The sequence below is a fragment of the Cryptomeria japonica genome, chromosome 11 (assembly GCF_030272615.1).
Source record: "Cryptomeria japonica chromosome 11, Sugi_1.0, whole genome shotgun sequence".
NCBI lineage: Eukaryota > Viridiplantae > Streptophyta > Pinopsida > Cupressales > Cupressaceae > Cryptomeria > Cryptomeria japonica.
The window spans coordinates 618410392-618428022 of NC_081415.1; the positions used below are offsets into that span (position 1 = coordinate 618410392).

At 36.2% G+C, this 17631-nt stretch overlaps 1 protein-coding gene across 2 annotated transcripts in view; it reads left to right on the forward strand.

The window, feature by feature from the left end:
- LOC131063132 (uncharacterized) overlaps nucleotides 1-17034 on the forward strand; it is a 33073-nt gene extending 16039 nt beyond the window's left edge. The window contains exons 3-5 of one of the 2 annotated variants that reach the window (XM_057996897.2): nucleotides 9408-9577; nucleotides 15444-16280; nucleotides 16382-17034. In XM_057996897.2, the coding sequence (XP_057852880.2) occupies nucleotides 9408-9577; nucleotides 15444-16005 (732 nt within the window). In that variant the 3' untranslated portion in view covers nucleotides 16006-16280; nucleotides 16382-17034. The remainder of the gene's footprint in view (nucleotides 1-9407; nucleotides 9578-15443; nucleotides 16281-16381) is intronic. The other variant, XM_057996896.2, reaches the window with a different exon arrangement.
- Nucleotides 17035-17631: the final 597 nt, after the last annotated feature.

Genomic DNA, 17631 nt, shown 5'->3' on the forward strand with positions numbered 1-17631 from the left:
ATCAACAACAGTTAGTCAATGAACACATGTTATCATCCTGCATTCCAAACAATTAGTACAAATCTTATTTTAAAGATTGATCCATGGAACAAATTCATTCTTGCCAACCTTGTTCTTGCTAAGCTTAAGAAGTTAAGACATATCTTAACTGACTACGTGGAGAGGGAAATAATCATAGCAGGCTTCATACTCAGATCTATCCTAACTGAAGGCGCCTGTTTTCCCAACACAGATTTTACACCACCTTATGAAGATGACAGAGCCCAGGTTTTTGAATAAGCAGGCACCCCAACTGATCTGGAGTGCTGCAATGTTTGGAGCTGTAGTTTATGATTAACAAAACACATGTGAAGGGTCCTCACCACGCATTGCTCAGTACTCTGGCCATCCATTTCCTTATTGTTCTGATCTCAGGGATACAAAGTTCTACTATTGGTAGAGTGCATATATTCCAAGACACCATATGTAAGCTTCAATATAATTTTTTACTTCATCTACAGGATGTTCTAACAATCATCTCCTTTTTCTTGCAATTTGATTTAAGATAAAGAGTTCAATCAGATAAATATACTATCTTGGCTTGAAGGACCCGTTCAACTGTAGTAACCTTCATGGTAAGGGAGTGATTTCTATCTATCTACTTCTGCAATGTACCTTCAACATTTTTTAGCATTTCTCTACTGATTAGAAGGTGCAACACAAAGGCCAAAAGGAATACTCAAATAATGAAATGATCTTACCTCAACTAATGACTTAAAAATCTCGACTGAACTACTCAGGCCAAAAGTCTGTCCATATTTGTAGATTCTGCATTCTCTTTGGTTACACTACTCCAGACTCTTCAACAAACATGTCAAGTTTGTTGGTTGGTTTCCTCAAAAGAATCTTGAGCAAGTTTAAGAATTAATGCAGAATCGTGTGCAATATGAATGCCAAGTACAGAACTACTTCAGTATGATGTCTTTAATTTGACTCTGAATCTGGATACATTATAATAAGTGGCTTAGGAAATAAGTAACAATAAACTATAAAGGCAAGGGCAAGTGTATTTATAAAATTTTATCAAATATATTGTGCGACACTATTTGGAAAAAAAAGAAATCATTATAATGTCTATAGGTGACCAAAAGTAGGCCAGTTGGACTTGAAAGTACATCAGTATACAATAGAAAGTTCTAGGAAGATAAAATCCTAGAGAGGCCCAATTTGTTTTTGAAAAAGAGAGGTAAAAATTTATTAATCACCAAAGATCAGTACAAAGAAGCCAGAACCAATAGGCCCAACAACAGTCCAACCAGCAAAAAAGAAAACAACCAACCAAATAGGGCTCTCTCAAAACCCCCAAATAATCTTTCATGTCCTCCATAACAAGCTCCCCTCTAATATCTGAGAGTACTCCGTGGACAAGTGTCCCTAGTCTTTGACAATCCACATCTCCATCTGCTCAGAAGCCCATTTTGCCAAACAATTTACTACCTTGTTCCATTCCGGAGGAATGTGGCAGAAGGTAACAAAATCCAAAGATCTACAGTGTCTCACAATCTAATTGACTACCAAGGCCAATTGCCAGTTCGTTCCGTCCACCTACCGCTTATTCAACATATCAATCACTATCTGAGAATCAGATTCTGAGAATCAGATTCACAGATGATTCTTTCTCCATCCAAGGGCACAATTTCTCTCCAAAGCATAAAGGATAGCGAAAGCTTCCATAAAGTTATTAGTATGTTGACCTTTATACAAAGGAAAAAAGAAATGGATAACCCCTGAATTATCTCTGCCAACTGCACCAATCCCAACATGCCTAGGATTACCTTTGGAAGAACCATCAATATTTATCTTCACCACATCATGAGGGGCTGACCAGCAGCTATCTCGACAGACCTTGCTCTTGGCTTGTTGATCCACCTTGGAAGAGGGGGCCTCATACCGTAGCCCTCCAAACCCAACCTTTGAATGGCAACCAAATCACTTGAATCCACATGGGCAGACATTTCACATTTTGCTTATAAGGTTTCTTGCAGAACACTAATAATTCGGATCCATAGTTGATGAATCAGCATTTTCTTATCCTGAAAAAATCCTTTTGTTCATTTCCAACCAACAAAGAATAAAAGGACCTATGTTCCAAGCAATCTGCAGAAAAGGACTCTTAGTTGGGGGATTCCCCAAAAGATCCCAAAACTCAACCAAGGAGGAAGCAAGCCTTATTCCAAACCCCCTACCAACAATGCCAAATTTCCTTAGAGAAGGGGCATAGGAAAAAAAGATGCAAAGAGCATCCCTCACTATTATTACACAGTACATACATAGGACTTTGAAACCCTCTCTCTCTCAAATTATCTCAGGCGAGGCACCTATTCAGAACAATGAGCCACATGAAGAAGTTGCATTTGGGCCAAGAAAACTTGCTCCACATTTGTTTCCGCCAAGGAACCGTAGTTCTCCTGTGAATCTACTTATCTAATCCCTGATATCTTGAAGCAACCAAGAATTTTCATTTCAGATTGGGGCCCCAAGCAAGAGTATCTCTCTTCCACCTTGCCAAAATCCTACCAAGCTCATGAAGATCCTCCTCAGAGCCCCATTGAGGCCATTGATGAGGTTCTTTCCATCTAAACACTTTTGCTTGACCCAAAGTCTAAGAAGTTTTGTAATATTCCACCAAGAGTATCTCTATTCCTCCTTGCCAAAATCCTACCAAGCTCATGATGATCCTCCTCAGAGCCCCCTTGAGGCCATTGATGAGGTTCTTTCCATCTAAACACTTTTTCTTGACCCAAAGTCTAAGAAGTTTTGTAATCTTCCACCTCACTCCACCATGCCTAAAAACAAATGGTGCATAAAGATCGCAGGTGCGGATACATTAATATGATGGGAGGGGTCCCATCCTAGGAGTCAAACCACAATAAAGCCTCTGATCCTCTATTGCAAATCCAAAATAGTCCTTGCTTAATTATTTAGTGCTTCTTTTGAGAGTGCTCCGAACCATAGAGCCTTTGCCCTCAAGGTTACGACAAGGAACATCTTTACTGTCCACTACACTCAGATACTTAGAAGGATCCTAGCCCAATCTTGGCCCTGATGACAACATCACCCCCAATAGAGTTTAGCCGCCAAGGCTTGACCATCAAGACTTGTTTGACGAAGGTAAGACCCCCTTCTTGCTTCGGTAGACAAATTGAATTCCACTTAACCAAACTCTGTTTCTTCAAAAGCAAGTTACTGGTTCATAAGAATTGTCGGGAGAGGGTATCAAACTCATGAATGAAGCTAGAAGGAGCTGCATACACAAAACACCTATATAAAGGAAGAGCTTGAATCACCGACTTTAGAAGAGTTGGCTTGCCAACAAAAGAAAGCCATTTGCAGGTCCAATGAGTAACTTTATTGTGGAACTTATCGAAAATATCTTGCCAAAACCTGCTAAGCAGAGTACCTATAGCAATGGGGATACCAAGATACACAAAAGGAAGACCACCAATTTGGAACCAAAGAATTCGAGCAATTCTTGTTTGGATAGTCTTAGGTGTTAAAGAAGAATATGGAGGACTTGTCCTCATTAATCCTTTGCCCAGAGTTCACTAAGTAAATATTTAACAACCTTCTTGGATTGACTGCCTTATTAACCCGCGCTCATCCCATCAAAGCAGTATCATCCACTAACTGTAAATGAGAGTGGGGAGGCACTCTGTCACCCCAATTACAGCCCCGAATCAACCCTTCCCTCACACAAGGCTTTATAAATCTCCCAAGCCTTAACCATCAAAATAAATAAATAAGGTGACAAAGGATCCCCTTGGTGAAGACTCCGAGAAGCTCTAAAGAGCCCAAAGCTCAGAGGGCTCACTATTAATGAGATTAGAGAAAGAGAAGGTGACCAACTCAAGACCAACTTGATCCACTCGCTACCAAACCCAAAAGCTTCCAAAAGCTTATGCAAAAAAGTTTAGTTGACACGGTCATAAGCTTTGGTCATTTCAAGCTTAATAAACATAACCTTCTCTTTCGAGGTTGCCATGGAATGAATAGCTACTATAGCAACCACAACCCCGTACGAAATTTGTTTTCCCTTGTTCCTCCGAAATTAGAGAGCTAAGCCATGGTTTAAGTATCTCTTTAGTCAACTTAGTAATAATTTTGTAGACTACATTGCACAGGGCTATAGGTCTAAAGATGTCTAATGAATCAGCTTCTCTTTTTGGAATAAGAGCAAGGAATGCAGCATTCATGGGTTTCAACATTTGTTTATTCCTTTGGGATTCCAAAACCACCTCTAGAAGGTCAAGTTTGACAATATACCAAATTTCTCGGTAAAGAACTATTGGAAAACTATCAGGTCCAGTGGCTTTCCCTTTCTTCATCTGAAACACTATCCCCTCTTATTCATCCAAAATGATGGGTTTGTTTAATGGATCATTCATCTTGTTAAAAACCAACAAGGGAATGCACTGCAAAATAAGATCTACTTCTTGAAAGAAGAGAGCTGATTTCCTTCAGATGAATTGAGAGAAGTAATGAGATTCCCTCGCCTCCTATCCTAAACAGATTTATAGAAAAAGGCAATGTTTCTATCTCCTTCCTGTAACCAGTCAATACGAGACTTCTACTTCAAAAAAATTCTTCAGACAACTCCCATTCCTCCAATTCTTTCATAGATGCTACTTCTAATCTAAAGGATTCCTCTATTAAACCATGATCCCAGATTTGGCAAGTGATGACATCTAGGTGAGATTGGGCAGCCGCTTTAGCCATGAAAATATTGCCATAGCACTGCCTATTCCATCTTTTCAGCATGTTCTTAATATATTAAATCCTCTTGGAAAATGAGAATATTCTTGTCCTAAATGCAAGCTTCTATTTGGACCACCATTCAGCTATAAACTCCTATAAAGAAGAGTCTTGAAGCTACATAAGTTGGAATTTGAAAGAAGGATTTTTAGAGGTCCCGAAGAAAGTAGCAGAAAGTTTGATTGGCCAATGATACGAGCCTTTCCAATCAAGGATCTCTGAGCTGGTGGTCCGACTATCTCCGACCCAAAAATTAGATACAAGGAACATGTCTAACCTCTCAAAGTTAGCATCAACACCTCACCTCCTATTATTCCAAGTGAACATTCCATTATATTGCTTTATGTCAACCAATTTCGAAAAATCTATATTATCCATCAAGAGCCTAGAAGAATGCTCAAGCCTACTAGCACCTCCCCTCTTTTCATCCATACTTAAAACAACATTGAAATCCCCTACAAGGATCCAAAGAAGATAAGGGGCAAGGGACGTAACCATCCTGATATGAGACCAAAGTGAAGACTTTCTTGAGAGATTAGTTGAAGCATACACATTGGTGAGGAGATTAATTTCACTTGATTCCAAACTTGAGGCAACCATAGACATCAAAGATCTACTAGGAATCCACCACATAGGAACAACTTTTTGCGGGTCCCAGAGGCAAGCCACACCACCTAAATTGCAAATCCTGGAAGCCAAGCTCAACTTACCCTCCATAGACATCTTAGTCTCCTAGATGAAGACAATATTTGGAGAATGAAAACAGATCAAATCTTGAGTAGCCTTTTGGCTAGGGATGTTGTTCATACCCCTTACATTCCATGAAAGAACTATCATTTTTGAGATGGAGAGAAGTGGGAATCAATGGTTTTTACTTGAACTAGACTTTACCAATGTCTCACCAATTAGTTTCACTTTTTCCTAATCTTTCTTCCTACCCACCTTAGGAGGCTTCTTCAAGAGCCCCCTTTTGAGAGTTTTTTGTTGTAACCCCAATGTAGGCAGGGTACCGTTACTTCTGCCAATCCCGAGGGTCCTTCTCTAGATTAGCCATGGAATTGGCTACATTTGGACAATCTTTCCCCTCTTTGCGCCCACTTGTTTCCGACTCTCCTAAAGTCAATAAGGGAATATTTGTGTCCATTTGAGCATTGAGGCCTCCACCTTGTGGATCAATAGGAAGAATGTTGTCCAACTCACCAACTATTTTTTTAGTACTTACAGGTTCTTGACCAATAGACATCCTTGCAAGGACCTCATCAAATTGGTATAAATCTTCTAGAGCATCAAATCTATCAAACACATCATCGATCTACCTATCCTTTTAGAGTTTTCTTCTGCCCTCATCCCTTGTTTCGGGCCTTTACCGGGATGAATTCATCTTTATCTTTCTCCATAGGAGCTTTCCCTTTATCCTGTTTAGGTGGTGGATGAGACTACCCATTACTTGAAGGCCCTACAAAATTAGATTTAGGATGCATCCATTGCAAATGACCATATTCATGACAGAGTTGGGAACGAAATGGAAGGGTTTCATAATCAATTTGCTGGATCTAAGAGGTGGATCCCAAACAAATTTCCATAGAATCTGGTAAAGGCTTACTTAAATCAATTTAAATACAAAAACGGGCATATGTGATTACCTTTTAATCCATAGTTTGTTGTGATGGGCCCATTGGTTTGCCAAGCAGCAGCGCAAACGACCAAAAAATGTCATGTCGCCAAAATTAAGCATGTAATGTCCCCATTTTCATGAGGATCAGTCCGCAGAAGAGTTTGGCCTATAATTTGACCCTCGTAGGCCAAGGAGTTGTTTAGGGGGTCAACTTGGCGGAAATTGGTGGCTTCACATTCTATTTCTACTTGGTTTTATGACAAAATAAGGAGATAACACGTAACATGAGACGTGTGCACTTTAATATATTATTATTATAAGGTGTATATGTAATAAAATAATAAAGTGACTTAAGCATAAAATAAAAATAATTAAAAAGTCACTTAAGAAATGATAAAGTGTACCTACCCTCTTCTAGAAGGAATCTTGTCATGGGTTATGAAAAGGATAAATAGAAGAGGATAACTCATGTATGATCATGAGTTGTTTGTTATCTTCTTGAATTGAATTGGTTTAGTAGAACCAAGTGGTGTCTGCAGACTTCGGTCTTTGGGAATGGAAACTCCCATTGGCAAGCATAACTGAGGGAGTGAAAGTTCTCTCGAGGGGTTGCATGAGGAGGTGATATTTTAGTCATCTCACTTGGACTTCATTGGTGGCCAAAGGCCAGTTTCATTTGGGCTTATATTGGAGACATTTCTGGCATCAAGTGTCTTCAACAAGTCTGCTTATTGGAGCTGATCTGCACTTCCGTTCACTGAGTTTAAATCAGTAATTTTCTCAGGTTTATATCAGATTGGAAGTGGTGCCATACTCAGTAATTTTCAGGTTTACAACAGTTGGGAGATGAGCCACGATTTGGCTCCCTTTGTCCTACATTAGCATCGGCATTTTGAGGAAAGGAAGGCGATCTCATCTAATGATGAAAGGAGGTGGTTTGTAGTTGCTGTTGGAAGATCCCAGGTCTGAGGCAAAGACCGTACTCAGCCACCAAACCCACGATTTTGACTTTCTTTCATCACGTAAGCACCAAAATTCATCTTGGAGGCCAGCGATTGCTTTGTGAAGGAAGGGCGATACATCTTGGGGTAGTTGGAAGGGAGATTGAAGGAGAAATCAAACTCACTTCAGTTTTGAAGTCAAACTGAACCAGACAGCTGAGGCCCACGATTTTGCTCATAGATATCTCATTATGCATCAATTTTGGCATCTATCATTGGCAACCTGATTTGAGAGGGACAGCGATTCTTTTTGGAGAGGAAATTTGAAGTTAGCAGCTGGAAATTATTTATTATCAGACCATTTTGCTGGCAGCAGGGGTGATTTGTAGAACAAATCGAATTGGCATTGTGGAGTCTTCAAAATCAAGGAATTGCATTGCTTCTACAATTACAAGACAGGGCGATTTAAATCAGGTTCTTTGGCATCATTGTCCTTTGTAATTTCCAGTTTGTATTCAGACTTCCATGGCTGCCATGTGTCATCAGATATTCTGAAAATTGTCATAATAAGGAGTTAGGTGTCTTGGCACTTGTTTGAACATTGTAATGCATCCCTTGTCCTATGAATTAAGGAGTGATAAGGTTGCATCTTTTCCCTACATTTTTCTGAGGACGCATGCCAAGTGTTTGATTAAATGTCCATTTGCTGTTATCACTTGATTTGATGTTTAGTTTAGAATATAATCATTTGAGTCAGTTGTTTGATCAATATCAGCTTTGAGGATCATTTAGGATAATCTAGAAGTTGTTAGTCTTCATTGCAAATCTGAAAACATTATCAGCATAACACGCGAAACCAAAGTTGCATAACACACAGTTTCAGAACAGCATAACACGCAGTCCTAGCAGCAAATATTCCTTGTTCTCAGTCATCTTTTGGACAGGTGATATTACAAAGCAAGTTTAAGAGTTAATGCAGATTCATGTGCAATTTGAATGCTGAGTACAGGACTACTTCAGCATGATATCTTTAATTTGATCATGAATCTGGACACATTCTAATAAGTGGCTTAGAAAATAAGTAATAATAAAGGCAAGGCAAGTGTATAAAATTTTATCAAATATATTGCGTGAGACTATTAGGAAAGAAAGAAATCATGATAATTTCTACAGGTGACCAAACGTAGGCCAGTTGGACTTGAAAGTACATTAGTATACAATAGAAAGTTCTAGGAAGATAATATCCTAGAGAGGCCCAAATAGGGAAAGGAACAAAAACGAAAATATAATACAGCTGTAGACCACCAATACATGCAGTCAAGAGACCAATACTGATAGCCAAGAAGGGAGAACAAGATCCCCAAAGAGCATAAGTCAAGCAGTACTAGAGAGTTAGGAGACAAGTCTCATTAAATATCTTTATCTGGGGCTGAGATCTCAAGATCCGATAGCTCTCATTAGGGAGTGTCTAAGGTCAGCAGGACAAAGCTGGAGGATTCTAAGAGAAAGCAAGGTAATCTCTTCAGAGTCACTCCTAAGATCCAAGACCAATGTAACGCTAGTAATGAAGAAGCTTATAAGACAGTGTGCAGTGTGATGGGACAAATGTATTCAGAAACTTACAAAATAAAAGTATGGTAGGTTCCATGGTACAAGAACTTGTAGCCTTTACATGAATAATATTGCAACTGAGGAATCATATATATGCCAGGTCTTAGGTTTCACTTTCCTCTTTCTATTTGGAAGGGCATATGTTTTTTGATACTTGTCACTATGATTCAGATGGAGTGCTTAATCTATGTGACATCACATGTTTTCATTAGTTTTTGATTTATGCATTGGGTATCATATATGCATAGTGTTCACTGCCTTACTTCTCATTAGGAAGCTTTCGTGATCTTAGAATTTGTGGCTCTAAATCCTCACAAGTAAAGTTGGCATTTATAACTGAAGCTGTCTAAATTCATTTGATCTATGTACTTGTAGCACTTATGCCTCAGTTGTAATAAACACATGCATTCATGACTAGATTTCTCTGAAATAATTTGATTGTTTTGCAGAACAAACTTGTTGATGCTTCTCAGGAAGCATTCTTGTGCACTGAGGACATGACAGATGCTCTCAATTCAGTCAAATCATTTAAAAGATGTGGGCCTAACATTATAGATAGAATGATCAAGAACCTCGAGTCCTCAGTTTCAGTAATGTCATCCTTGCATCAGCTTAGACGGTATACTACTGCCTTCTTCTATATTTCAGTTCACTATAACATTCAGAACAGTAGAAGTTGAAAATTCAACTGACATAGATAATTTAGAAAAAAATGTTAAAACTTAAAACTGTTCATTAGATATGATAGTAACACTAACTTTTTAAAATTGAAATAATAAAAGTCCAATGCTAATTTAAATTACAAATGCCAGCTAAGCTTAAAGAATAGTTTCCACAATAATGTAACGATTTCAAACATTATTTATAATTCAACTTTTACAATACAAATTATTCTCCATCTGTTGATCAAAACAGAGTAACTAATACAGATCCACACAAGTTGCAGTCTGGAATTTACTATGGGCATCATTCCCAATGTTTTCACATCATTATGTTTTGCATGAATATGAAAAAGGATGATGTAAAAATGGTAGGAATGATGCCTATTGGCAGAGTTGGAACCTGAGTTTATCTAGTTTACATGAAACCATTTCCCTCAAATCAAACTCAAGATCTGAAGATACAGAGATGTAATAGGCTAAGTTGTCAAATCAGGTACAAGTATGGCTATGTGGGTACAGTATACTGGTATGGCAATTTTTTTAGGGGCTGGGTATCTTTACAAAAATCATATAAAAAGTATAAATATATACATATTTGCAGCCTGAAAACAATAATTAAATTTAGAATACCACATATTATTCATATGCTAAACAAAACTACCATAAATATTACAAATTTGAAATACACTATACTAATTTGATATCAATTTGTCAAAACTTGAATGTTATGATAGATATTTTGAATTCATTGTTCATTAGCTCAATATTAAAATAATACAATTAGTAATTGGCATCATATGTGTCATCACGAAGATCAACATCAACATCATCATTGATATTAGATGGTGTAGTTAGACTTGAACAATCACATGCAGCCCCACTACCACTTGCACTAGAAGCATGTTGGGTATTTGACTCCATAGAAAGTAAAGACTATTGGCAGCTGAAAAGTCCAAATCAGTTCGCTCTGGATCTACATTTTTCAACTTTGTGCCCCCATCCTTGTACTCATTTTGTCTGAGTAAGAAGGTGCAAATTGGAATGCACATAAACTAGCTCTTCGGTCTTACTTGCTGTCAATTGGTTGTGTTTAATTGAGTGGATGAAGGAGTATGTATTCCAATTTCACTCAAATGAAGAGGAACTAGCAACTGATTGAAGCAAAGTGGGAGAGTTACAATTATAAATTTGTAAATTAAACTTCAAAATTGGAGTTAATAATCTATTATTTTAAAAATGATAAACAATACAAATTTAGGGAGTGCAATAAAAATTAAGAAACTTGCAATATAAGTTTTATTGCAAGAGTTTGGAGGTGTGGTGATCTATGTTCATTGAAGTACCACCAAGTGTGAGCATCTTTTTTATACTTGTCACGAAGAGAAAAAACACTTAGATCTTTGGAGCCTATAAATTTAGCAAACTTATTTATAACTAATACTCCATAATAGGATAAGGGAAGATGTAGTGGAGTGGTCATTTTGTTCCACCGCTCAACACAAATTGTTTGCACCTCTTTGAAGAAGGCTTCTTCAGGATCTTTCTCTTTTTCATTGATGATGGATTTTGTCTTCTCGATTATTGAATCAATGCCATTGTATACCTCTCCTAAACATTGTCTATTCATGTCAGCTAAATAGATCACACTTTGATGGGTTTAGTGAAACTAAGGAGACATTCCACCCGTTCCCACTAAGTGTCATCTAGGATCATTTTCTTTACATTTGTTGCCCTCTTAATATTGGACTTCCTCATAAGGACCAACTTTGACTAATACTATGCTGGAAAGTGGCTCCTACACCTTCACAAGTCGCCTCAAGATGACTTTGTTGGATGCAAATTGAGTTTCAACAAAATTAAAAAAATCAAGAAGAAAACATGCTTGAATTTTAAAAATAAATTAGTAGTTACTAAAGTGAAATGTAAAATTTAAAAATTGAAGTGTTTCAATTACTTTCAACAACTCCAATTGTACCCTTGTTAATGGGGTCAGGAAGGTTGATCTTCCTTCAAATCCTCGGGAAGGTGTATTGTGGAAAGAACCTAAAGCCTGGATGGATTAAGATCAATGTTGATGGGCCTTCTACTGGGAACTCGGGGATGAGTGGGGTTGGATGTGTTGTTAGGGACCACAATGGTGTGATCTTGGCACAAAAAGCAGTTTGCCTAGGAATTGGACCAACAATGAGGCAAAATTTAGAGCAGCTCTTATTGGCCTAGAGTGTGGACGAGATCTCAATTTCCCTTGGGTGCATTTGGAGGGCAACTCTCTGATTACAGTAAATGCTATTCGGCAGAAATCTACTCCAAATTGGAAGTTGCAGAAGAGGTTAAATCTGATATGGGAAGTGGCGGGAAAATTTGAGAGCTTTAAAATTTCACATGTATATAGGGAGGGCAATTCAACTTAATTGTTGGGTGTATAAATCCCTCAGTGCATGTTGCTAACCTTCCCAGTTAAAATTGATAGAATGATGTCATAAATTCATAGAAATATATTCAATATTTGTGATCATTCAACACCTTGAAGTAGATGAACTCCTGCTATAATAAGGTATAAAAAGTTTTTAAAACTGTTCAATCGTGCATAGTAAGGTACATACTAGATAACTGTAGATGAAGATCATTGAATGTTTTATTCAAAGTTAGTTCTTGGACAATTCAATTTCAGACTAAGATTCTGTAGCCAATTAGACTACCTTGCCAGTTGATGTTGAGTCTAGTTAAAGTACTTGTAATGTGCCCTACTAGGTTTAGACATGTTTTAACCATAATTAATCTATTTTTAAATACTTAATATATTAGGAGGCATTTATACCTTAACCAGAAACCAATCAGTGATATTCCACTGTTCAATCAATTAACTATTACTAAATAAATTGTTCATCTATCATACATCCATAATTCGTAGTGCAAGTGTCAAACCAATTGTAATGTCCCTACATGAAAACATCTCCTTTCCCACTTCTTAACAACAGACAGTAGTAACAAGGATTATACATATAAACATATTCTCCGTACCGTTTATTATCCTATGAGCTTTTTCTGAATTACAATCTAATATTGTTATTTGTCTGACTAAGACATTATGTATATATATATACGTATATGTATATAACCTTATTGATATTACATCATTACTATATATATTTATCCTTATTCTGATTTGAATATATACACAAATAAATATATTAATTAAATAATATTACCAATTATTGATGTATTTGCTAATTACCTATTATACACATTATTGAAACTACCACTACTTAAAACATTAGTTATGAATATTTTTAGTGGCTGGTAAAAGGGCAGACAGATCTGGCGTATGACTGTTATGAATTAAGTATTGCTATTGTACATGTTGCAGTCTATGTAATATTATTATTAAATTCTGCATTCAGACATTATCGGGCTACATATATTAAGCATACTTATTAAACACATCCCCTATGCATGCCACCCAGAACAAGGATGCTGCTGCCTGTAACTCAATAACAATTCTGATTTGATTTGATCGATGGCTGACAGATAATATATATTCCCTTGACTCAGCTTTTTTTGACTTTTGTTATCCTCTGATATCTTCTATATTTCCTTTCCCCCTACCGTAGCTGTATATAACAATACAGCAGAGTATATATATATTTATATATATTTTTAGCAGTCATACACATACACATATTACAAACAGTCACAGTCATAAGCAGTCTGATATGTATTATAACAGTCATATATTATAAACAGCTATAAACAATAGCACATCATTAACCATCACTGAGCTGAAAATATTCATCATACTGTGTATGAAGAATTCATACCCAACCCTCCAATACATTTGAACTGCTGTATGTTTATTTATTAATATTCGTTCCTTTCTATGATCCGTTCTTTTTTTATCTTTTCTCCTGTTCCATTCCTTTCTTCCTACTTATCTTCCTTTTTATTTTCACCGTATTCTATCCTCCTTACCTGAGTTTCTTTTTCTCTCATTTCCTCCCCTGTTCCTATGCCCATATCGGGGGTCTTCATACTCTTTCGATGGTCAAGGAAGAGTCACGTAAGTCCAGGGGCAACGACCTTTCAAGCTCACTTTAATTGGTGATTAAAAATTAATTGTGGCTCTCCACAACCGTGGGTGTATAATGCCATAATAATATTATTATTTATTTTATTAATGTGTAATATTTTTTTATGATAAATGTTTATTATAATAATATTAATTTAATTTATTTGAATATTTCAAGAATATTATTATTAATAAATATTAATTGAATAATAATATTTTAATAAATAAATAAATATTTAATAGTTTCAAATAATCTTTCGTTAGTAAATATTGTATTAATTAATAATAATAATTGTTTCGTTTAGGTTTTTATATATATAACTATCAAGGAGGGGGCATGACAGTACTTGGTGGTTGCCAAACAGAACACAACTGTTGACAACTAATTCCTAACAAGTATCTACAAACTGACAATTACATACTCAGGAATAATCAAACTAGGGGAGAGGGACCAATAGGTGATAGGGGTACCAATACGTGTTATAGTACATGGACACTTTTAGACCAATAATGGTGCCCTAAAAATGTCATGTCAATACTAATCCCCAAAAAAGTACCTCTAAAATTAAAAAAAAAACAACTAATGATTTGATGCCACATCAGTGCACAAGTAAACATGACTAATGATGTGATGCCACATCAGTGCACAAGTAAACATGACTTAGTGCACACCTATGGGTCTTATGACAATTTAGGACCATTTTGGACACCTTCACAAAATGCATGTTGATGTGCATCATATTTGACCATGTGGACTTGAAATTTTGTTTTTAAGTAGGGGACTTGACAAGTAAGCTGCTGTGTAAAATTGAACTTTTTTTGAAATGTCCACATGATTTTGAGAAGCGTGAAGTTAGCGTGAGCATGTATTGGCTCCTCTCCCCTAAAAGAACATAATAAGTTAATTATAGTTGTATTTAGTTTTCCACAGTCCATGTGGTATTCGAAAGATTACTTCTGGAATCAACTGTGTATGTTTTTTAATTGATCTTTTGGACCACACTCAGTGATCTATTATCAGGAAGAGGATAGTGCCTTCAGGGTTGTCTTGTAAACTTGTAGAAGAGATTCAATAAATTTGAATTTGCACATATAGGCCATTAATTTTCAACAGGCATTGATGAGACAATACACTTGTAGCTACTGTATATTTTCACCTTATAGCTTAGCCTTGTATTTGGCTGCAAGTTTCGAATTACCGCTGATAACTTTTTGAGTTGTTTTCCCAAATTTAGCAGAGTATTTCACATGTAGTAGTAAGAACTGTTGCACTATTAATTTCTCAGTTGCAAACATTTCGTGTTTGTTTTGGAAATAATTTAAACAAATTTTAATGAATCTTAACTTCGTGGCTAATGTTTTTTGTTTCAACAAGTCATGTTATATCAGATTGATATTTTCCTTGTAAAATTGTTGCATTCTATTTATCTTTTATTCACATTTTTAAGATTCTTAGCATGTAATGTCTAATATTCTTAGCACGTAATGTCTAAGATTCTTAGCATGCGATGTCTCCTAGAGGCTCATAATTTTCTTGAAGCCATTTCATATATGTGTTATAATAGGTTGGTTATATGTAGCGCAATTTCTTGTTTTTTATATTATAGGACCCTCATAATGAAATAATGCAAGCCTTTCCATTTATGGATTTATTTGTTGGCTGCCCTTTCTTATTCAATTACCTTAGATATCATTGATTGTGACTTACCAATTTATACAGCTGATTGAATCCTAATTTGTTGTGTTGTGTCATTAAGAAATGGAGGAAGACTAGATCAATCAAACATTTCTCGCAAAAGCAACACCATACGAGCTGTGTGGGATTCTGCTTTGCAGAAGTCAGGGAGTTCATATTGGAGCTCGCACTCTTCAAGCATGTATCAAGTACGTGTTCACAACAAAGAAAGTAGTTCCTCTACCCAAGAAAGGTACGAAGAGCCAATAGCAAATTCTCCAGGAACAAACCTCTTTGATTCCCAGAGTTTTTTGTTGCCCTTAAAATCTGCTCTGCAACGGGCAGGAAATTTTGGGTGGCGTAGATCCACTGTTGACAATAGATTTAATATGAATATTAGAACATTACCAAGAAGCTATTCTGCTGAAGATATGAAGATTATTGCCGGTAAGGGGCCAGAAAATTATGAATATGTAACCAATAACCCTGTTATTATCAGTTCTGAGGCTGTTGGGGAAGGAAGTACAGTATTGTCTGGAGAAGATGTAGCAAATAGTAAAGAAATGGATCAAGATGATCAACTTCCAGTGTCCAGCCAAACTCTATTTGAATCTGATGATGATGGCAACACACAAATTCCCTAGTTGGCACAGGCTGACAGGGTCCACAAGCAGATAATTATGCTTTAAATCTGAGGAGAAACTATAAGAAATTTCCGTCAGGTTCCTAATTTGGAAGCAATGTCTAATGTTCAGTGTAGTGCTTCCAGTGCCAGCGGATGTGATTTAAGACCAGTTGTTTAGTTCAACTTCAGCATACACACAGATGGATCTTAGCTTGATCATTAAGAAAGCCTCGAGTATTATTAACTGAAGATAAATGTGTTTTCTAAGCGTCAAGTCTTCTTTGGTATTGACAGGTATATGATCTTTATTAATTATCTCTCTTTAAAATGCTGGTTAATTGGTTGGCACTTTTGGTTTGGGTAGTGGCTAAATCTTTTTATCTCTTTATTTGTAGGTTGTATTTTCCTTTTGAAATCAATCAGGCCATTTGATTTACATGCACACAGCTAACATCTACTAATTCTTCAGTGGCAGGACAAATTGACGCTTACAAGCTTTCTCTTTTATCTATAAACTGATGACATATACCACATAAAGACCATACTAATTTTATCCTGCAACATCAACTGAGGAGTGATGTTTAGTTTGGTAAAATTTATCCTATATTTTGATTGTCTCATGATTTATTACATCATATTCCTTTCTGTACAGTATTTGATATATGTATATTTAAGCTTTTTTATAATCAATAATACTTCATCAATATTTCTGTTGCTTTCCTAGCAGCTATGTATCCAATTTAATCTACAAAATGTGTACAAGGGATATTTATGAATGTGCTAGCGTCAATGGGGTATGAACTATCAATATTGATTAATAATCCTGCTATTATTATTTCAATTATTTGTCTACCAAGAATGGAAGTCATGGTTACCTATTTCTATCCTATCGTCAATTTCATGGTTCACAAGCAGAGGTTGACCGAAAGAATTATATTTTGTCTTATCCTTGTTCAAAATTAATGTATCAAACGTGAGCATCTTTAACTAGCTTTTATTGGAGGCATTCTGTGAATTGGAAATGAATGGAAGGGAGATCCATTCTTCATCTCTGTTTCCTAAAACATTTTTCTCTCAATGGTCATTGAAAATGAGACCATCTTAATGAATGATTCCAGGGATAAAAATGTACCCAAAACTCTAAAAATGTCAAGATTTTACCCTTTACATTACATTCTGCAGAGAGAGATTAAGAAAAAAACTGGGTTTGCATATTGATTTGAATCACAAAAAAGTATAGCGGATTTTTTCTTCACCTTTTTGTGGGTTGTTCAATTTTGTATATATTTGCTTTCTTTTTCTGTGGAATGTTGAAATCTGAACTTATTTGATGTAGACAATTTTTTTATTGCTAAAGACCATATTAATTATTGGCAAGTGTAAGAGCAGTACATATAAGAGCAGTACATATATTTTAATGTTAACAACATTGGTATTTTTCTTTCTTTTACAATTGCTTTCTACATTTGCAATCTTGTTGATATGGCTGGACACATTTCCCTGAAACTAGTGTCTCCCCATACAACTACACTATCACACTTTAAGATGATAGGCTATGAATATTTTAGTTTTGAGGTATTTTGATGGGGTTAAGAGACAGCTACATGATTTGGACTTGGAAGGCTGATTTTTGACTCAGACTTGG